The sequence below is a fragment of the Pan paniscus genome, chromosome 2 (assembly GCF_029289425.2).
Source record: "Pan paniscus chromosome 2, NHGRI_mPanPan1-v2.0_pri, whole genome shotgun sequence".
Lineage (NCBI taxonomy): Eukaryota > Metazoa > Chordata > Mammalia > Primates > Hominidae > Pan > Pan paniscus.
Genome location: NC_085926.1, coordinates 37,600,380 through 37,624,063, shown reverse-complemented (window position 1 = coordinate 37,624,063; position 23,684 = coordinate 37,600,380). Strand labels below are relative to the sequence as shown.

General features: G+C 43.3%; 1 protein-coding gene across 3 annotated transcripts in view; it reads right to left on the bottom strand.

Moving 5' to 3' along the window:
- Nucleotides 1-23,684, bottom strand: part of ITGA9 (integrin subunit alpha 9) — a 369,289-nt gene that overhangs the window by 149,819 nt on the left and 195,786 nt on the right. For all 3 annotated transcript variants that reach the window (XM_034956118.2, XM_034956120.2, XM_034956121.3), the window contains exon 17: nucleotides 17,710-17,786. In XM_034956118.2, coding sequence (XP_034812009.1) covers nucleotides 17,710-17,786 — 77 coding nt within the window. The remainder of the gene's footprint in view (nucleotides 1-17,709; nucleotides 17,787-23,684) is intronic.

Here is a 23,684-nt window from a genome sequence, read left to right as displayed (position 1 = left end):
TTAAGGTAAATATGTATTACTTTAAAAAAAATAGCATGTCCATGTCCCTGCCGAGCTGACTTTGGCCCCAGCCATGTAGTGGTAGAATCGATATTTGCTTCAAAGGCCATCCTCTAACAAAGCAAATAAGCCAGTCAGTGGGCCCCTCCCTGTCCCTCAAGGCAGCTCAGTCTCCCTCCTCCTGCCTCATCTGTTTAACTGTGAAAAGAACTGCTGGTTCCCAGCTAACAGAGGAATTCAAATCCTCATCAGCCTTGACTTTAGGAGTAGTTTCCGGAATCACTAAATCTTAGGACATCTGGAACAAATCAGGTTCACTCACTGTAACAACTGGATTAAAGACAAAGAATACTTTAGGGGGCAGAGGAATTTCCAAGATCTGCAGGCTGCTCGGAGGTCCAATGTCCTAAGACAGCACTGGTGTGCAGCGATGTATGACTTGACCCAGCAAGGGCCCGCTGCTACGATCTGCCACATGTGTGCTGCCTGTTACACTTGGCCATTGCACAGAAAATGCAAGCAGTGTATGTGCATTTCATCAAAGCTAGCAGGGCAGACAGCTCAAGAAAGCCCAGGTTAGCAGGGCCATCATAGTCCCTTGACAAGTAATTCTGTCATGGCCATAACTTTTCTGTTTCTAGCTCAGGAACCAAATACGGCCATAAATAGTCACAAGCAATGGAATATATTGAAATTATGAATCTCCTAGATTTTGAATCTTTTCTCCTGGGAGGTGAGGTAGCCCTATGGGAAAGGGGAGAGCACAAATGTGTAGTTTAGCAATATGCTTTTAAAAAAAACATATTAAATAAAAAGATCTGGAGGTAAATCTAATGCTATAACTCTGAAGGAGGGATGAATGTAAATGGTAGTTTGAAATATCTGCAATAACTCTAACTTGATTTGACAATACCTGTGATTTCTATTTGGGACAGAGTCACAGGTCCTGGTAATATTACTGTAGTCTGTTTCCTACATTCATAATTGAATATGATGTTAAATTTCAGTGTGAAGTTAGTGAAAACAAAATGCAATCATTTCCTTATCCGGGTTCACAGATCAGCAAGAGGACATAGACTCCAGGTTAAGAACACCTGTCCTATGGGAAAGTGAGTGGTAGGGACTGAGTTAATGACCCTAAGGGGAGGCTGTGATGGACAGAGGGAAGGAGGGATGGCAGGCTCAGCCTAGGACAGCAGGAGGAAAGGTGAGCATGGTGTTTCTGAAGGCATATAAGAAGACATTAGAAACTGTGGTTGATTTCATTCACCTCAATTCTACCACCTCAGGACTGACAAGGAGCCACCTTTAAGCCTGGTGGTTTAGATGAGAATTTTTTCCTTCTTGGCTTAGGAGGTGAAATTGTTCTTTAGCACCAGAAAAAAAAAAAAAGTTTTAACATTTGTATTTCTTTTTTTTCTTGGAAAAAACACAACTGTTAACTGAAAGAACAGCATTTCTTCCAGTTCAAATCTCATTATCACAGAAAACTTTCTTAAAGGAGAGTCCAGTGCTCCTGGTGAGAAAGGCTCATGACTGTAACTGAACATCATCTGTCCCCTTATGCAGTAAGGACTGTACCTGTCTTCAGTTCCCCACCAGTAAGGACATTTTGTATGAAAGCCATTTCTCTCAAGGGAGCCCCCTTCCATTCCCTTGGGTCTGGAAAGTCCTCTTTAAAAACAAAGCCTCAGTGGAAGAGGTGTCCAGAGCAATCTCTAAAGACACAAAGTCCCCTGGACCAGCCTGAAGGGGTCTCCCACACATTACTCCACAAGTCTGGTTTTTAAATATAAAAATAACAAAATCCTCTGCAATTCCAAGAGGGCAAATAAAAAGCCAATGAGCAACTGTTTTTTTTTCTCCCCCACTAATGTCTGATAAATACATTGGATTTGATTTCCTTTTGGAACTTGGAATCCTAAAAAGCAATCAGCCTGCCCGGACAGGAGATCTAAGAGCAGATAAATAAAACATGAGGTTCTACCGCATCTCAGGATAGGCTCCCTTCCCTGGAAGCCAGAGCTTGTGGCAGAGATCCAGGGATCTGTTGGCGAGCCAGGGAACCAGGCTGGGGCAGGGACAGGGCAGGAGTGGACCAAGGCTGTGGGCACAGGGGGAATCTAGCCTCAACCAGACACCAAGGGGAGCTGTGCAGCATAAACTGCACCAGGGAGTTAATCCACACCCCAAATCAGCCAGCCATTGGCTAACAAGTCACCCTCCCAGGCAGGGCAAGGGTGACTTTCCAGACCAAAGGACGGGCCACTGTGAGCAGCTAGCAGCCAGCACAGCAGCTGGGAGCAGTGCACCTGCACAGCAAGGGATGTGGGTGTGACACCAATGGCAACCACCCAGCCTCGTCATTTTTGGATCAAGATCACCTGGAATGGAGTCAGGGAAGCAAGCTCATAAAATCTAGAGGTTCTCTACCTGGTACCTTCCCTCTCACTGCAATTTCAGCAAAATGATTTACGGACAGGTCATGTTAAACCCAAGTCTCACACGTGGCTCTGGAATGCAGTCAGGGAAACAAGCTCATAAAATCTAGAGGTTTTCTACAAGGTACCTTCCCTCTCACTGCAATTGCAGCAAACTGATTTATGGGCAGGTCATGTTAAACCCAGGTCTCACCGTGGCCAGTGACTACTGGGGACAAAGCGAAGCCACAGGTGCCTTTGGCTTTTCATCCGTGAAGAGCCACAGGGCAGCCTTCTTGTTCACCTGAGGTTATATCAGGTGGCTCAGAACAAACTTGGGAGGGGTGCTGATGAGAGGGTGTGTGCAGGACAACAAGAAAAGTATGTGTTGGGGAAGACTGAGTTCAGACAACAAACAACTGCGCTGCTTCAGAATTTGGCTTGGCCCACAGTAACAAGCCTGTGCCGGGATGGGTGAGTCTAGGATTATTGGCAAGGGACCAACACACACAGCCACACAGAATAAACTGCAAAAATCTTAGCAAGGAAACCACACATGGCTCCCTGTCTGCTCCAAGTTGAGAGAAGGGAGGGATTCAGGGCTACATTCTCTTCATAGATCCTTTCCTTGCGTCCAGTCACAAGGGAAATAGCCATGTCATTGTGCCTGCTGGAAAGATGCTTCCACATAAAACCTCCAATGGATGGCTATGTTTGGAAGCCAAGGAAAACACTGCCCAAAAAAATTTTATCAGGCACACCTGTGAGGTAGACTCAGCCTTCCCGGGTGTCTCAGGAGGAAGGCCGCTATGAGCACGTGGCCAGCCTCTTCTATGGTTGCCACAGTTACTGCCTCAGTGCCTTCACTGCCCCTCTGAGCATCCCCATCCTCTCACCATCTAGAAAGTCGAAGCTGGAAAATCTCAGCCAGTGTCTGCTCAGGAGGGAAGGGGCTGTCCCTGAAATATGGTATCTGTAGGGAGAGCTATCTGTTGCTCATGTATGGTGGGCCCTGAAAAGCTCCCCTCAGTGCTTTGAGTCTGCCCAACAGAGAAAAACGTCCTTGGGTGGCGGTCCCTACACTTGGAGCCTCGCATTCAGGAAACTGCAAATCAAATGCTTTCTGCAATAGGAGGAATTTCCAAAACTTGTTTCCACCTAAAGACAGGCCAGGTTCCCCAAGCTGCAATGGTTATTTAAAGTCAGGGCCCATGGGTCAAATTGCTAGAACATCAGGCTTTGGAGCCTCCCACCAGGTGTTTCTCCTGCCTCTGCTATTTAATTTTTTTGACCTCAGATAAGTGACTCTAATCCCTGTCTGTCAGCTTCCTATTCTGCACCAGAAATGCTCTGGCTCCAAGTACACACATAAAATCCCCCAACCTGGAAGAACTTGTGTGCTGGGCTTGTCTCTACCCCACATCAATGCCTGAGTTACTTTGTAAGACAATTGAGGGGCATCCCAGAGTCATGGATTGTGCTTATGCCTGAGCTGCGCTGGAGCCAGGGCTCCCAAGAAACACAGAGTTCTGCTGCGTGGCTAGGCTTGGCCCACGTCACTCCCAGGATGATGCAGGGCTCAGGGATCTTATCCTCTCTGCCTGTGGACGTGCTGTGGACACATCCCTTATCTGCCTTTGCTGCTGTCCTCAGCGAAATGGGAACAAAACTTGGAGCCCTATACATGGTTCATAGGTTTGCTGTAAAGCCAAATGCCCTTCTGCATATGTGCAATATATTGTTATGCTTGCTAGAGAAGGGGAAAAAAGGGTCCAGACAAATGCAATAGAGAATAGTTATCATAGTACTGGAGAATGTTGGGTGTTTGGCAAAACATGAAATGAAAGTATTCCTAGGAAGCTAATGGGAAGAAGCCTCCATGTCAAAAGGTGATATGATACTCCTGTTGGAATTTCAGAATAAATTCATCAACTGAGAGTCTTTAAGAAAGCGGGTACAGGAGACATCATCCATGTCCCTGCCATCCCCTCCCACACTCCCCACCCTGACCCCAATGCTTTTGCTGACTTTCAGCTGCCAGTGTCTGCATTTTTGTATCTAAGGGCCTTTTCCCATAGCTAGACAAGGATGCAAGTGCCAGGGAGCTAACTGTCTCCACCCACCTAACCCAGAGTAGCCCTCAACCAGTGAATCTCAGGAATTGGGGTACAAACACCCCAGCTCCTTCACCTCTCAGATATAGTCATTCCAAGAGGTACGTTTCCCTGCAGGACAAAGTGCCAATCATCCACTGTGGGAGCAGGGGATGATGCACTGATTGACAGCCTCTCTGGATCACACCCTTTGCCATGTGACTTTGCAGCTCCTCCCATCAGGAAGCAGAGTTTATTTCCATGCGACCCTGTGACATTTGCTTTGATCAACAGAATGTAGCAAAAGTGAGAATATATTTGCTCTGGAACTAGGCCTCATGAGGTCTAGTGCACTGCTGCTCTCCATTTTGGGCCCTGGCCACACTGTAAGAGTAATCCTATGCTAGCCTGCTGGAGGAGGAGAGACCATGCGGAGGAACGCCAGCGAACCACAAACCAACAGCCAGGCACCCAACCAACCCGAGGTTGCCTGCAGATGCAAGAGGGAGCCCAAATGAGACCAGAAGACCCAAACAGCTGAGCCTAGCCTCAACAGCTGGCCACAGAATCAGGAGCTAAACAAATGGTGGCTGGTTTAAGTCATGGAGTTCTGGGGTGATTTGTTACAGCAGTAAGTCACTGATATACAAGTGCTATGGCACATCCTCACCGCAGGCTTCCCTGTGTACTTCCTTACTTCTTCATTTCCTGCACTGCTCACTCAATTATTTGCACTCAAATCCTTGTCTCATGGTCTGCTTCTAGGAGAACTCAACCTCAGACCATGTAGAGTGCTGCCTCCCTTGTGCTTCCAGGGAACTCCCTCATATTCCCATCATGATCATGACTATAGTTAGTGATACCTGTTTTCATGTGTGTCTCCCCTTCTAGACTGGGAGCATTGTGATGCAGCATTATGTGTCTATTTCCACCAGGTCTGGTATATCCATAGCAAGTGCTCCATCCACATTTGTCAAACGAATGAACACAGTAGCATTGTGTCACCTCTCATCAGGTGAACAGAAGCTGGGCTCTCTGGAAGGGCATGTCACCCTTCGATGTCTCTCCCAGAGTGTGACGGTCCCTTACACTGCTCCTTACCTTCCCTGGGGCCTAAATCCCACCCTCCGCCAAGTAACTCCCACGGAAGACACCCACATGTCCATTCATCCTTGATGCGTGGCTGTGATGTGAGGAGAGGTACCTGCTGCCCCCTCCTAGAAAGCCCACATCAGGCTGGGCACGGTGGCTCACGCCTGTAATCCCAGCATTTGGGAGGCCAAGGCAGGTGGATTGCTTGAGATCAGGATTTCGAGACCAGCCTGGCCAATATGGTGAAACCCCATCTCTACTAAAAAATATAAAAATTAGCTGGGCATGGTGGCGGGCGCCTATAATCCCCGCTACTCAGGAGGCTGAGTGAGGCAGGAGAATCACTTGAACCTGGGAGGTGGAAATTGTAGTGAGCCAAGATAGCGCCACTGTACTCCAGCCTGGGCAACAAAGTGAGACTTTTTCGGGAAAAAAAAAGAAGGCCCACATCAGAGAAACGGCAAACACTTGTTCTGAGGAGGGCAAGGATGAGCAATCTGTCAACTCTTATTCAAAAAGTTCCATTTGGTTGAGCATTTTGCCTTTCTTTCAAGAATATACCATTGAGAAATCCATTCCTATAGCCAGAGATTCCAGAAACAGCAACCATTAAAGCCAGCTAGGCCAGGCACAGTGGCTCACACCTGTAATCCCAGCACTTTGGGAGGCCAAGGTGGGTGGATCACCTGAGGTCAGGAGTTCGAGACTAGCCTGGACAACATGGTGAAACCCCATCTCTACTAAAAAAATACAAAAATTAGCTGGGCATGGTGGTGGGTACCTGTAATCCCAGCTACTCGGGAGGCTGAGGCAGGAGAATCGCTTGAACCCAGGAGGAGAAGGTTGCAGCGAGCTGAGATCACACCACTCTACTCCAGCCTGGGCGACAAGAGCAAAACTCCATCTAAAAAAAAAAAAAAAGCCAGCTACTCCAAATCAACAAACTTCTGCACTTTTTCTTCAGAGCTGGTACAGACAATGAAGGGGAAAAAAATTACATGGCTAATGTTCTGACAACATTTTCCAGGTTTCTGATGAGTTCCTATTCACCTTCCCTCATATAATAACAATAATAGTGATGATATTACATTTTAGGAAACTGCTGGCATGCCAGCCATAAGCTCACCATTGAATCTGAGGCTCTCCAAGGAGAGAAAATGCAACCTACATAGATAAAGAATGTGCTGACTCGGCCAGGCGCGGTGGGTGGTTCATGCCTGTAATCCCAACACTTTGGGAGGCCGAGGTGGGAAGCTCGAGACCAGCCTGACCAACATGGAGAAACCCTGTCTTTACTAAAAATAGAAAATTAGCCAGGCATGGTGGTGCATGCCTGTAACACCAGCTACTCGGGAGGCTGAGGCAGGAGAATCGCTTGAGCCCGGGAGGTGGAGGTTATGGTGAGCTGAGATTGTGTCATTGCCAGCCTAGGCAACAAGAGCAAAACTCCGTCTAAAAAAAAAAAAAAGAAAAAAAACAATGTGCTGACTCAATGCAAGGACTGCCACTGACCCAGCAGGACAGATTGCTTGTGTCTCCAGGAGGAAAAGCTATTGAACAAGGCCTCCAGGTCAGACAGCACATGGAGAGAATGGAGGGGAGGGATGGCAGCTATCTTTGCTGGTGGATTTTTTGCCCATCTACTCTCTACCTCCTCTCTGGATTGGGGCTTTCACAGACAGGAAGACTTTTTACCCAAGGTCTCTAGCCTTAGTACCTCTGGTCTAGAGCCAGCTGATAGCTGAACCCAGAGACAACAGAAGCCAATGTACAGGAGGAGAGCGCGATGTAGAATCAGACATTCCAAGCTTTAACTTTCCCCTACAACATGAGCCTTGAGCAAGTAACCTGGCCTTCCTGAGCCTCTGCACCGCCTCAGTAAAAAGAGTATAAGAATATTTATTCTCAGTGTTGTTGAGGATTAAATGAAATAATAATGCTAGTTTTCACTACTGAGTGTTTCCTTATATGCTAAGCACTTTTAGAAGCACTTGAATATGTATTAATTAATTAATATGCAAAATAACCTTATAAGGTGCTGCTATTTTCCCCATTTCACAGAGGAGAAAACAGGCAGAGATGTTAAGCAACTTGCTCAAGGTTATGCAGCTGGTAAGATACTTCAGTGCTTTTATGTATATGGAGTATTCAGTGGGGTATCTAGTGCTTGGTCAGTGCTCACTAAACAAGGGTGTCTTTCCCTTTATAAAACAAGACAAACTTCACTTCTGACCTAGACTGTGCAGTTGATGATTCTAACCATTCTGCCACTTTTGAGAAGGAGAACAATTTATTTCAAACTCTAAATAGCTCTCTGGGTTTGGGGATCCTCCTCTGGAAGACTGGTTTTCATGGATGGAGCTCCCATCCCTCAGCTAGCCAACAGTTTTGGGAAATGCACTTCGCCCCACCACCCAACCCCCATGGTAACAGCACTATCAAGGTTACAACCATAGGACAATTATATGTTGCCACCAGATGGTTCTGGCTTTACAGATATCCTGCTGTGTCTTTTCACCTCCCTTAAAAGTCCTTATTTTATCGGAGTTGGCCAGCCAGACAGCAATGAAATGTTCCACTGATTTCTGATGGAATGCATCAAAAAAAGCATTTTTTTAAAGCTCACCTGCCATAGTCTTTTTCTTTATCATATGTGATGCTTTCTTAGGTACTGTGAGTATTCAAAAAGACAAAACATGGTTGCATCCTTTTACAAATGGAATTTTCAGTCCTGCTTAATAGAAACTTTTAAACAAGTTTCATCCCTGTTCCTGGATGTTTTGACAATGGCCTGTTTTGGAACTGGACTCAAGCCCATTAAAGATCATGAACTTCTAATTGAAGAGTTGATTGTTTTAAGAGATCAGAGGCCTGCCAGAATTCATGCTCTCCAGAGAGGAAAATAAAAACATCCATGAATCCTGGTCACAGACAGCATTTCCTATGGCTTGATCTCTGGCCACTCTGGGTGACCCAATCACTCCCAGATGTCCTTCCCTCTGTCTTAAGACAAAGGCTCCTCAGTCTGGTGGGTATTCAGAGGCCTCCAGCCACAACACCATGGACCAACTGTCTACACAGTCATCAGAGAAATCTTTCTCTGTGACCCCTTTGCTTCGACTTTTCGTACAGTGAGTAAGGTCACGGCTAACAGGACAGCTAAGTTCTAAAGACATCACGGAAAGCAAAAATTGTGTCCAAGTTGCCCTTGTGAAGCCCTGGGAGGGGGGCACCATGGTGGAAATCAGCACAACATCTCTCATAAGTCCAACCCTGAAAAGGCTGCTCCTGCACTGGGATGAAGGGCAGCTGCCCCACAGACCTACCCAAGGCAGGGAAGCAGGAACTGATATGGTTGGAGAGAGGAGCAAACTCAAAACTCAAGCTGGAACGTACTTTCACTGAGAGGAATAGAGGGCAAAATGACCTATACCATCTCAATGTTCTCCTCTCCCTTCCCCACCCTGGCTCCTGGAGTGTGCCCAACTGCATTATTATTATTATTTTTTTTGCCCCCGGTCGCCCAGGCTGGAGTGCAGTGGTGCCATCTCAGCTCACTGCAACCTCTGCTTCCCAGGCTCAAGTGATCCTCCCACCTCAGCCTCCCGAGTAGCTGGGACTAGAGGCGCTTGCTGCCACGCCTGGCTAATTTTTGTATGTTTTTTCAGAGACGGAGTTTTGACATGTTGCCCAGGCTAGTCTCAAACTCCTGAGCTCAAGCAATCCATCTGCCTCAGCCGCCCAAAGTGCTGGGATTACAGGCACAGCCACTGCACCTGGCCCCCTGGCTGTATTCTTGTTAGGTTAAATGCACTTACACTACAACTTGGCTGTACTCCCACTGGCTTCAAGATGAAGTCCAGACTCATAAGTGTTCCACAATCTGGTTTCTCTCCCTTTCTCCTTCCCTGTCTCTCACTGTGTTCTCCTGACTGCCTCCTTCATTCCAGACACCTGCAGATCTTCACGGGAGTCCTGTTCTCCATACTTCTGCTCACATTTTCCCTCTGCTCAGAATGCGTGAGTCCTCATTCCTCTCAACACCACCTCTTGGAAGCTGCTCCAGAGACCTGGAGTAACCCACCTAGCACTCACCGTGTGGTACCACTATCTCCCAGCCTCTTGCTCTGCTCACAGCAGGAGAGCAGGGCTCACATACTGCTCACTTCTGCAGCCCAGTGCCTAGCACTTGCCTGGCTTGAACAAGAAAGGAGGGCACATTCCATCCCAGACAAGAATGAATCAAGAGAGCTCAATGACAACCAAAGCAGTTTACCTCTGCTTGGAGCCACTATGCCTTTGCCAACCAAATTCAGACCCTGGTTTCCACTAGCACTTAACTGATTGTATCTTCCCTCACATTGTCCCTGGCTCTGAAGAGTGAACACCCAAAGGTCTGGATAAATCCCATATAACTGAACCACAGGTTTGTTATCTAAGTATCAATGAACATTTCTCTGATGGTTGCTGTGAGAACAGCTATGGGCCCAAAAGTACAACGAAGGTTTCTTTAATGGAGGATTCGGCCAAAAGGCTATTTTGAGAGGCCAGGGGTCCTCTGAGAAATAACCCAACCTAAGAGGCTGAGAGCTTCGGTCCAAAGGCATTGTTTCTGAGGTTCAGAAAATCTTCTCACCCAGTCTCCAGATCTCATGTCTGAATTCCAGAGAGATGGCATTGCAATAAAGACTGAAATAGCCCTGATAACAACAAGGAATCAGGATAAGAGACAGGGCTACCTTGCTGTTTATATAGTATAGTCGATTGCATTATGGGTCCCAAGTCTTCACCTCCTCCCTATACTCAGGCCCTTTGCTGTGTGGCTTTGTAATTCCTCTCACTAACTTCCTGTCCCTTGACTTTGGGTTTGGCCATGTGACTTGCTGTGGCCAATAGAATAAGGCTGGAGGAAAAGTGCACCAGTTCTGAGCCCAGGCCTTAAGAGTCATTGCACATTTCTGCATGCCTTCTTGTACCTCTGTTATGCTGTGAGAATATGCCCAGGCTTGTCCACTGGTTCCAAAGAAAAAATGAAAGACACAGGGAGTAGAGCTGAATGGTGTCACCCAAGCCTAGAACCTACCCTCTGCTGAACCCAGATGCATGGACAAATCAGCCAAGGTCCAGCTGAGTCCAGCCTGGGCCAGCTGACCTGAAAATCCATGGGAATCAGTGATTGCTGTTCATATCATCGAGTTTTGGGGTGATTTTTTTATTCAGCCTTTTTTGTGGCAATTGGTAGCTGATACATATGGAGGGTCTGGGTCCTGGCCACCACACTAGTTGTTCAAGCATTATTGATTACTGGGCCCACAGAGGATAACTAGCTCTGACCACACTTGAAAGGCCAGACTGGGGCAGTGGAGGCAGCTTTAGCCACCAGGTGCTATACTGAGCCTTGAATTTTACATCTTAATATAAGAAAAGCACAATTCAATAGAGATGGATTTGATCATCCACTAATGGGTAGCAAAAGCATTAGGACTTTGCTAACTTAATACCTGACCTTGGAGCAAGTGAACATTTTCCCACCACATGAAGTTTTTCTACGATCCAAAATAAATTTCCAGCATTTCCAGTCTGCCTCAAGACAAAACAAATCCATATATTTTTGTTTCTCGTTATTTTTTCCCTAAAACACTTTGTGGAAGGCCTATTTAAAATTAAAATTAATGAGCTGCAAATTTATGAAACTTCTTTAAAGTCAGTTCCTCTAATAATCCCAGGAGGTCCTTCGTACTAATGTGAAACAATTCTAATATCCATGCCATGAGTTTTAAGTAATTTTGTAAGCTTGGCAAAACGTGTGCTATTTTAATCTACCACTATTGCCCTAAGTAAAAGTAATGCTAATTAATATTTAAGTGGTTTGGAGGACTATTTGTGTGTGTGTGTGTGTGCGTGTGTGTGTTACATCATCTTCCTCCAGTAAACTCAAACTGAAGAAAAGGAATCTTAGTATTACTTTCCTTTGATGAATGAAAGATCATGTACCATCATAAGTTAAAATGTACTAGTGTACGTCCATACAGAAACCCCATCTGAAAGTCACCAACATAAAGACCAAAGGTAGATAAATCCATGAAGATGAGGAAAAACTAGCATAAAAAGGTTGAAAATTCCAAAAATCAGAATGCCTCTTCTCCTCCAAAGGATCACAACTCCTCATCAGCAAGGGAACAAAACTGGATGGAGAATGAGTCTGATGAATTGACAGAAGTAAGCTTCAGAAGGTGGGTAATAACAAACTCCTCTGAGCTAAAGGAGCATGTTCTAACCCAATTCAAGGATGCTAAGAACCTTGAAAACAGGCTAGAGAAATTGCAAACTAAAATAACCAGTTTAGAGAAGAACATAAATGACCCAATGGAGCTGACAAACACAGCACGAGAACTTCATGAAGCATACACAAGTATCAACAGCCAAATCGATCAAGCAGAAGAAAGGATATCAGAGATTGAAAATCAACTTAATGAAATAAAGCATGAGGACAAGATTAGAGAAAAAAGAATGAAAAGAAATGAACAAAGCCTCCAAGAAATAATGGGACTAAGTGAAAAGACCAAACCTACATTTGATTGGTGTATCTGAAAGTGATGAGGAGAATGGAACCAAGTTGGAAAACACTCTTCAGGATATTATCCAGGAGAACTTCCCCAACCTAGAAAGATAGGCCAACATTCAAATTCAGGAAATACAGAGAACATTACAGAGATACTCCTCAGGAAGACCAACCTCAAGACACATAATCATCAGATTCACCAAGGTTGAAATGAAGGAAAAAATGTTAAGGGCAGCCTGAGAGAAAGGTTGGGTTACCCACAAAGGGAAGCCCATCAGACTAACAGTGAATCTTTCCACAGAAACCCTACAAGCCAGAAGAGAGTGGGGGCCAATATTCAACATTCTTAAAGAATTTTCAAACCAGAATTTCATATCCAGCCAAACTAAGCTTCATAAGCGAAGAAGAAACTTTTTTACAGAGAAGCAAATGCTCTGAGATTTTGTCACCACCAGGCCTGCCTTACAAGAGCTCCCGAAGGAAGCACTAAACATGGAAAGGAAAAAACAGTACCAGCCACTGCAAAAACATGCCAAATTGTAAAGACCATCAACACTATGAAGAAACTGCATCAACTAATGGGCAAAATAATCGGCTAGCATCATAATGAAAGGGTCAAATTCACACATAACAATATTAACCTTAAATGTAAACGGGCTAAATGACCCAATTAAAAGACACAGACTGGCAAATTGGATGAAGAGTCAAGACCCATCAGTGTGCTGTATTCAGGAGACCCATTTCATGTGCAAAGACACATATAGGCTCAAAATAAAGGGATGGTAGAATATTTACCAAGCAAATGGAAAGCAAAAGAGAGTAGGGGTTGCAATCCTAGTCTCTGATAAAACAGACTTTAAATCAACAAAGATCAAAAAAAAGATAAAGAATGGCATTACATAATGGTGAAGGGATCATGCAACAAGAAGAGCTAACTATCATCAATATATATGCACCCAATACAGGAGCACACAGATTCATAAAGCAAGTTCTTAGAGACCTACAAAGAGACTTAGACTCCCACACAATAATAGTGGGAGACTTTAACACTCCACTGTCAAATATTAGATCATGAGACAGAAAATTAACAAGGATATTCAGGACTTGAACTCAGTTCTGGACCAAGCAGACCTAATAGACATCTACAGAACTTTCCACCCCAAATCAGCAGAATATACATTCTTCTCAGTACCTCATCACACTTATTCTAAAATTGACCATGTAATTGGAAGTAAAACACTCCTCAGCAAATGCAAAAGAACAGAAATCATAACAGTCTCTCAGACCACAGTGAAATCAAATTAGAACTCAAGATTAAGAAACTCACTCAAAACTGCACAACTACATGGAAACTGAACAATGGCCTCCTGAATGACTACTGGGTAAATAACGAAATTAAGGCAGAAATAAATAAGTTCTTTGAAATCAATGAGAACAAAGACACAACATACCAGAATCGCTGGGACACACCTAAAGCAGTGTTTAGAGGAAAATTTATAGCACTAAATGCCCACAGGAGAAAGCAGGAAAGATCTAAAATTGACACCCTAACTTCATAATTAAAAGAACTAGAGAAGTAAGAGCAAACAAATTCAAAAGCTAGCAGAAGACAAGAAATAACTAAGATCAGAACAGAACTGAAGGAGATAGAGACATGAAAAACCCTTCAAAAAAAAATAAACAAATCCAGGAGCTGGTTTTTTTTTTTGAAAAGATCAGCAAAAGAGACCACTAGCCACACTAATAAAGAAGAAAACAGAGAATCAAACAGAAACAACAAAAAATGATAAAGGGGATATTACCACCAATCCTACAGAAATACAAACTACCATCAGAGAATACTATAAACACCTCTATGCAAATAAACTAGAAAATCTAGAAGAAATGGATAAATTCCTGGACACATACAACCTCCCAAAACTAAACCAGGAAGAAGTCGAATCCCTGAGTAGACCAAAAACGAGTTCTAAAATTGAGGTAGTAATTAATAGCCTACCAACCAAGAAAAGCCCAAGACCAGGCGGATTCACAACTGAATTCTACCAGAGGTACAAAGAGGATCTAGTATCATTCCTTCTGAAACTATTCCATTCAATAGAACAAGAGGGACTCCTCCCTAACTCATTTTATGAGGCCAGCATCATCCTGATACCAAAACCTGGCAGAGACACAACGAAAAAAGAAAATTTCAGGTCAATATCCCTGATGAACATCAATGCTAAAATCCTCAATAAAATACTGGCAAACTGAATCCAGCCGCACATCAAAAAGTTTATCCACCACAATCAAGTCGGCTTCATCCCTGGGATGCAAGGCTGGTTCAACATATGCAAATCAATAAACATAATCCATCACATAAACAGAACCAATGAAAAAAAAACACATGATTATCTCAATAGATGCAGAAAAGGGCTTCAACAAAATTCAACACCCCTTCATGCTAAAAACTCTCAATAAACCAGGTATTGATGGAACATATCTCAAAAAAATAAGAGCTGTTTATGACAAACCCACAGCCAATATCATACTGAATGGGCAAAAGCTGGAAGCATTCCCTTTGAAAACTGGCACAAGACAAGGATGCCCTCGCTCATCACTCCTATTCAACATAGTATTGGAAGTTCTGGCCAGGGCAATCAGGCAAGAGAAGGAAAAAAAGGGTATCCAAATAGGAAGAGAGGAAGTCAAATTGTCTCTGTTTGCAGGCAACATGATTGTATATTTAGAAAACCCCATAGTCTCAGCCCAAAATCTCCTTAAGCTGATAAGCAACTTCAGCAGTCTCAGGATACAAAATCAATGTGCAAAAATCACAAGCATTCCTGTACACCAATAATAGACAAACAGAGAGCCAAATCATGAGTGAACTCCCATTCACAATTGCTACAAACAGAATAAAATACCTAGGAATCCAACTTACAAGGGATGTGAAGGACCTCTTCAAGAGAACTACAAACCACTGCTCAAGGAAATAAGGGAGGACACAAACAAATGAAAAAACAGTCTGTGCTCATGGAAACAAAGAATCAATATCGTGAAAATGGCCATACTGCTCAAAGTAATTTATAGAGTCAATGCAATCCCCATCAAGCTATAACTGACTTTCTTCATGGAATTAGAAAAAACTACTTTAAATTTCATATGGAACCAAAAAAGAATCCCTATAGCCAAGGCAATCCTAAGCCAAAAGAACAAAGCTGGAGGCATCATGCTACCTGACTTCAAACTATACTACAAGGCCACAGAAACCAAAACAGCATGGTACTGGTACCAAAACAGAGATATAGACCAATGGAACAGAACAGAGGCCTAGAAATAACACCACACATCTACAACCATCTGATCTTTGACAAACCTGACAAAAACAAGCAATGGGGAAAGGATTCCCTACTTAATAAATGGTGTTGGGAAAACTGGTTAGCCATATGCAGAAAACTGAAACTGGACCCATTCCTTACACTTTATACAAAAATTAACTCAAGATGGATTAAAGACTTAAACATAAGACCTAAAACCATAAAAACTCTAGAAGAAAACCTAGGCAATACCATTCAGGACATAGGCATGGGCAAAGACTTCATGACTAAAACACCAAAAGCAATGGCAACAAAAGCCAGAATTGATAAATGGGATCTAACTAAACTAAAGAGCTTCTGCACAGCAAAAGAAACTATCATCAGAGTGAACAGGCAACCTACAGAGTGGGAGAAAATTTTTGCAATCTATCCATCTGACAAAGGGCTAATATCCAGAATCTACAAAGAACTAAAACAAATTTACAAGAAAAAAAACAACCCCATCAAAAAGTAGGCGAAAGATATGAACAGACACTTCTCAAAAGAAGACATTTATGTGGCCAACAAATATAAGAAAAAATGCTCATCATCATTGGTCATTACAGAAATGCAAATCAAAACCACAATGAGATACCATGTCACGCCAGTTAGAATGGCAATCATTAAAAAGTCAAGAAAACAACAGGTGCTGGAGAGGATGTGGAGAAATAGGAATGCTTTTACACTGTTGGTGGGAGTGTAAATTAGTTCAACTATTGTGGAAAACAGTGTGGCAATTCCTCAAGGATCTAGAACCAGAAATACCATTTGACCCAGCCATCCCATTACTGGGTATACATACCCAAAGGATTATGAATCATTCTACTGTAAAGACACATGCACCCATATGTTTATTGCAGCACTCTTTACAATAGCAAAGACTTAGAACCAACCCAAATGCCCATCAGTGATAGACTGGATAAAGAAAATGTGGCACAGATACACCATAGAACACTATGCAGCCATAAAAAAGGATGAGTTCATGTCCTTTGCAGGGACATGGATGAAGCTGTAAACCATCATTCTCAGCAAACTAACACAAGAACAGAAAACCAAACGCTGCATGTTCTTAGTCATAAGTGGGAGTTGAACAATGACAACACAGGGACACAGGGAGGGGAATATCACACACCGGGGCCTGTCAGGGGTGGGGGGTTAGGGTAGGGATAGCATTAGGAGAAATACCTAATGTAGATGACAGGTTGATGGGTGCAGCAAACCACCATGGCATGTGTATACCTATGTAACAAACCTGCACGTTCGGCACATGTATCCTGGAACTTAAAGTATAACAATAAAAAAAATGTCCTAGTGTAGGCACGGGTTCATAATAGTATATTCATGTCATTTCATCCAAACTTAACTCTCATAGTTTTAAGTAAGGGATACACTATGCATTTTGAAAAATAACTACCAAAACTAGTGACTGTTTTTCAGAAATGGTAATAAAACTAATAGAGGGGTTTCTGGCCCCAAGGCTAAAACAGTCTTTCAGAAGGAATTGTTTCAAAAGGAAGCCATTCTGTGAAATGAGGCTAAATGATCAGGACCAGCACCTTCATCCTAAATGAAGTCTAAAATAAAAGGTTGGCAAAGAGGAAACAGAAGGCCGCTGTACGGTTCACCTTTAGCCTTGGGGGATTCATGTAGTGCGGGAGGAAACCCTGAAACAATAAGGAGACTATCTGCTCACTTGGATCAGGGCAGCCTGCCCCTCTCCTTCAGCCCTCTCCTGCCACAGAAATGTTACTTGTTGTTAAAACATACACTAGTGTGTGTGTGTGTGTGTGTGTGTGTGTGTGTGTGTGGAGGCAGGAGGGCATAAACCTTTATTTAATAACAGGATGAATCATACATATGAAATTGTCCAAAAGTTCAAATACTGGCAATTTCATATAATTCAACTTAATACAATCAGCAAGCATAAAATAGCCACCCCTCAAATACTCATAGAAATTAGAAATACAAGCTACATTGTGAGATATGTGGAATTGCAATCAACACAAAAAAAACCTAAACAATCTTCCCAACAAAGCTTTTGTTATAATTATTTTGTAACATACATTTTTTTGAAACCACAGAATATTACTGTAACCCATCAACTCTGTTTATCCTCTTCAGTGGGGAAATCTGCACATTCAGGTTTGGGACCTGGGGTCAAGAAAAAGGAGCCTGAGAACAATGCTCTGAAGGAAACACCGACATACCTGGAGAGCAGCAGTTTACCCCGAAGCTGCAGGTCTGCGGCACAGTCCTCTGAACGGCAATTCCTTTCAAAAACAGTCTGTGAGAAAGACAGGAGAGGAAGGTTAGGGCAGGATTGAGTGGCAAACGAGTACACAGTGGCCAATTCCTTTCTTGTAAATCAGTGGGAATGCTTCCCCTGAGCCCCTCAGGGCTTCTACTCCCACCTCCAAAAAGCCAGCTCTCCAGCGTAGGAAGGGGTTCTTCCATGCTCCAAGGAAGCCTAAGTCAACTGTGGTTTTGATTTTGTCAGTGCATTACTTATTTGATTCATTCCCTAGGCTACTGAAGTGCTTCTCCAAGCAGTTTTTTCAAGAGAGGTACGTGGTGATGGATGTCCTTTCAGTCTTTGCTTGTGTGAGACTGTCTTTCAGATGCTCTTAGATGAATGATAATCCAGTTGAGTAAAGAACTCTCAGATTATAGTTTGGTCACTTCCCCCTATTTACTCTGTCTTGGGGATGCAGGAAATTTACATATGAAATAGGTTCTGCCTGAGCAATGGGACTGTATTGAATTGTCAGTATTAACAGGAAAAGGCAAAGGCAATTAGGCCATCAGGCTGAGGGAATCACAACAGAGTGGGGGAGATTCTTTCCAGTTTGTTGGTGGGGCAGCCAGCAGTTAACAGGGACACAGTGCCTTTTCTCTAACCAAGACTGGGCCTCAACAGCCAAAGCCCCACCCAGCCCTTGCTGGGGCCAAGGCTTGGCATGCCAAAACCCAAATATTTCCAGAGAGCTTGCTGGCTGTGCCTGGGCCTGGGCCTATCTGTGGAGGCTTGCCAGGAGATCAGCAGCAGCATTTGGAGAGGGGTTAGGGCTTTCTTCTACAGTCCATGGAGGGCTTGTTAGTCTTCCCCTCAATCTGTCTCAACCTCTCTGACATTTCAGATCTATGGACAGTAGCTTCCCCAAGTTCCAGATGACAGAGACTCTTCACTACTGTTAGATGGCTTTGCTCATTTCAGTGGAATTTGGAGAGAAGAGCCTGTTGACAACTTTTAGTTGTAATTTACTCATTATTAAACTTCTTCCTTGTCACTGCTCATGTTCGTGAGTTTTTTCCCCAAAATGTAGTTCCAGGTTATTTCTTCCCTGCCCAGAGAATAAGTCCAGGCAGCACCTCAGAGTGTCAGTGTGGGCGCCAGCAAACGTGCTGGCCAACGAACAGTCTAGACTCGGCCAGACAGAGTAATTTCGCCTATGGAAATTCATATTCCCCTGCCACATTTCCAAAAGAAAAAAGTGTCCCAGCCAACACTCCCTTCCTTGATTATCAGGGAAAATATCATGGAAGTCTTGGGCAAAAAGAGGAAATTCCTGTGTTCTTTTGGACACTACTGGGGTCAAGGAGAGAGCCAAATTTCCAGGAGATTTCAATATATTTGCTCTTTCTTTGCCATCTTAACTAAGAAGAAAACAGGAGGAAGTGGGTGTAAGGATGGCATGAACATCTCAGGCAAGATGAAAGGTGGGCTTTATGAGCTTTGAGGACAGAGGGAAGGTGCCAAAGGGAGCTTCCCCACCACACTAGTGAAACTTCAGCTTAGAGGTCCCCAGCTGACATGGCCCCTAGGGAAGCCTTGCACAAACTTTGTCTTCATAATTTCACCTTTTTTTTTTTCCTTCAAGACCCCGCCCTCTATTATATAAGCCTCAGGTCTCACAAAACCTGGACTGGCTCCTAGGGTAGAGTCCCCTCATCACACATGCCTTTCCTGTCTCACAGGCAAGACAGTCCAACTTTGTGAGGCATGGAGGGGTGAACGGGTAGAGGTGGAGGTGGAGATGGAGGTGAAAGAGGTGAGAACGGAAGAACAGGATGTGACCTAAATCCATCTGGTGACATGCAGGCTGCCAGAGCTGGCATGTGCCCTCCTCACCTCTGTCACCCTGGCTTTCTCATGCCAGCTATCACTCTGGTTGTCCTTACAACTTCCCACCCAGGGCCTCCCCACAAGTGGATCCCCAGATTCCTCCAGCTGGTTCACCTAGTACATGTCCTCTCACCCTTCAACAAGCAAATCCAGACCACTTCTCTGAGTCCCTGGGCAAGTTCAGGCCCATCATGAGCTCTCACAGTTCCACACACTTTTTCCTCCTACTGCTCATCTCAATCATAACTAATCAATTTTATCATTACATGTTCAATGGTAGTCTCCCCTGCTAAAATGATGTCCCAAGAGGATTGCAGGGGGCACTGTACTGGTCTTGCTTGCCTCTGTGCCTGCCCTTAGGGCCTGGCATGTAGTTGCTGCTTTATCAACACCGAAAGACCACACATTGCTGAGAGAGAGAGAGTGACCACTCAAATGGGGAGCCAAATGGTGGATGCCCCAGCTTAGAGCCAATACCAGCACACTGTTCATCAAAACCAAAGCTCCAGGCCCCTAACCAAAGTACTGTCTCTTAGTCATGTGAGATGCAAAGACTTCTCACGAGGAATTGGTTGCTATGTAAAGACTCATTTTCCTTGTCCTAACTTTTCCTTGAACTCTACTATTTCCTGTCCCTGAAACTGGCTTCTCTAGCTGTCTAGTCCTCCAGTGCTGCTGAATTTCCATCCAACAAAGGCAAGCACTGAGTTTGACATATACACACACACAGTGCGTGTGTGTATATGCACACATGCACATGTACACAAATATCCCTACAGCTTATATGAGTGCTTGTACTGATACGATAAAATTAAGCACAATCATGGAAAGATAAAATACTAGTTAAGAAATAAGGAAATTCAAAGTGTAATCCTATTTTAATTGTATTACATTAAGAAAATTGACTTTTCTTCCCTCCAGGACTCAGTTTCCTCATTTATAAAATGAAAATAATAGCACTCGTCACTGTCCCATAAATCCAGATTAGCATTTAGCCAGGGGTAGGAGCTTGCAGTGATAGCGATTTTGTCTTAGGCACTGTGCATCACTATTTACATTGGCAAATGAGAGCGACAACAGTGTGGCTGAGTGAACACCATGAAGCTTAATTAATGGATGGTGGGGCTGGGTGTGGATGGTGGGGCCAGGCATGGTGGCTCACACCTGTAATCCCAGCACTTTGGGAGGCTGAGGCGGGTGATCACCTGAAGTCAGGAGTTTGAGACCAGCCTGGCCAACTTGGTGAAACCCTGTCTCTACTAAAAATACAAAAATTAGCCGGGTGTGGTGGTGGATGCCTGTAATCCCAGCTACTTGGGAGGCTGAGGCAGGAGAATTGCTTGAACCCAGGAGAGAGAGGGTGCAGTGAGCCGAGACCAACCATTGCACTCCAGCCTGGGCAATAAGAACAAAACTCCATCTCAAAACAAACAAACAAACAAACATTAATGGATGGTGAAATAAGGAGACAAAGAATTGATGTGAATTTACCTCTGTGCAGGTAAATTATTTTCCAAAAATCAATGCAACAATATCTCGATGATGGCACTCCTTACAATGTGACTTTGAAACTACTCCCATAGAGAGGTGGGGTCTAATGCTCCCTTACCTGGAATCTGGGTGGACTTTTGGCTACAGTGGAAGTGACACTATGTGACTTCTGAGACTAGGTCATAAAAAGCAATAGAGCTTCCTCCTAATTTTCTTGGGGCATTTGTTCTTAGAATTTAGCCACTCTGCAAGAAACACAAGCTGTCCATGCAGAGGCTCACAGGAGACACTGACTGCCACATCAACTTGCAGGCCACGTGAGTCACCATGACAGTGAAAACCTCAGAGATGTCCTCCAATCCCATTGAGTTGCCCCAGCTGATAGACATTATATGGAACAGAGAGCTGTGTTGATCAAGCTCTGCCAAATTGCAAATTCACAAATGAATTCACAAACAATTTTCCCATTTTCTTGCTGTTACTGATTTCTAGTTTCATTCCATTGTGGTTGGAAAAGATACTTGGTATGATTTCGATCTGAAATTTGCTAAGATTTGTTTTGTGACCTAATATGTGATCTATCCTGGAGAATGTTCCATGGCTACTTGAGAAAAATGAATGTTCTTCCACTGTTGGGTGAACAGTTCTGTATATGCCAGCTAGGTCCATTTGTTATACAGGTCCAATTGTTCAAGTCTACTGCTTCTTTACTGATTTTCTGTCTAGATGTCCTATCCATTATTGAGAGTGGGGTACTGAAATCTCCTATTATTATAGTGCTATCAATTTCTCCTTGCAGATCTGTCAGTGTTGTATATACTTAGGTGCTCTGATGCTGGGTGCATTTATAATTGTTATGTCTTCCTGTTGAATTGACCCTTTGTCATTAAGAAATGACCTTTGTCTCTAGAGACAGTTTTTGAATTAAAGTCCATTTTGTTGATATAAGTATTAACCACTCCTGCTCTCTTTTGGTTGGTATTTGCATGGACTACCTTTTTCCATCTCTCTGTGTGTCCTTGAATCTAAAAGTGAGCTTCTTGTAGACAGCATACAGTTTGATTCTGGTTGTTGTTGTTTTTTTTAATAATCTATTCAGTCATGCTGTATCTTTTTATTGGGAAGGTTAGTCTTTTTACATTTAAAGTAAATATAGAGACAGATTTACTATTGTCATTTTGGTGACTATTTTCTATGTGTCTTGTTCTTTTGTCCCTCTTTTTCTCCCTTGCGGTTTTCTTTTGTTTTGTTTCTTTTTTTTTTTTTGTATCGATAGGTTTTGATTCCTTTCTTTTTTTATATATATAACTTCCATAGGTATTTTCTTGGTGGTTACCAGGAGCTTACACGAACTAATCTGTAACAGTCTGTTATAAGTTCACAATGTAACTTTACTTGCATAAAAACTCTGATTTTCCCTCTGCTCCCCCCATGTTACATGCTATTGATGCCTCAGTTGATATCTATTTATATTATGTACCCATTAACATAATTTAGTTAATACTTATAATGGTTTTTAAAATACTTTTGTCTTTTAACTTTCTTCATAGACATAAAAGCTATTTACTCATCACCTTTATAGTAATATAGTGTTCTGATTTTGTCCATATACTTACCTTTACCAATGAGTTTCCTTCTTTATTATGCTCTCTTGTGCTATTTAGTGTCCTTTCATTTCAACTTGAGAAGCACAGGTTTACTGGGTATAGTATTGTTGGCTAGTAGGGTTTTTAAATTTTATTTTATTAATTTATTAGAGACAGGGTCTCACTCTGTCACCCAGGCTGCAGTGCAGTGGCATCATCTTGGCTCACTGCAGCCTCTACCTCCTGGGCTCAAGCGATCCTCCTACCTCAGCCTCCCAAGTAGCTGGGACTACAGCCACATGCCACCATGCCCGGATAATTTTCTGTTTATTTTTTGTAAAGACAAGGTCTCATTATGTTGCCCAGGCTAGTCTCAAACTCCTAGGCTCAAGTGATCTTCCTGCTTCAGCCTCCCAAAGTGTTGTGATTACAGGTATGAGGCACTGTTTCCATCAATACTTTGAATATATCACCCCACTCTCTTCTGACCTGCAAGGTTTCTGCTGAAATATCCACATCACTAATCATCAGGGAAATTCAAATCGAAGTCACAATGAAATATCACCTCACAACAGTTAGGATGGCTACTATAAAAACGACAAGAGATAAAAAGTGTTAGTGAGGGCATGGAGAAAAGGGAACCCTTATACATTGTTGGTAGGAATGTAAATTGGTACAGCCATTATGAAAAAAGTATGGAGGTTCCTCAAAAAAATTAAAAATAGAACTACTATATGACCCTGCAATTCCTCTTCTGGGTATATACTCAAAGAGAATGAAATCAGTACCTCATAGAAATATTTGCATTTCCATGTTCATTGCAGCATTATTCACAACAGCTAAGACATGGAATCAACCTAAGTGTTTGTCAACAGGTGAATGGATAAAGAAATTGTGGTGTGTATATATGTATATATACTACACACACACACACATATATATACACATATATAAACATACAATGGAATATTATTCAGCCTTT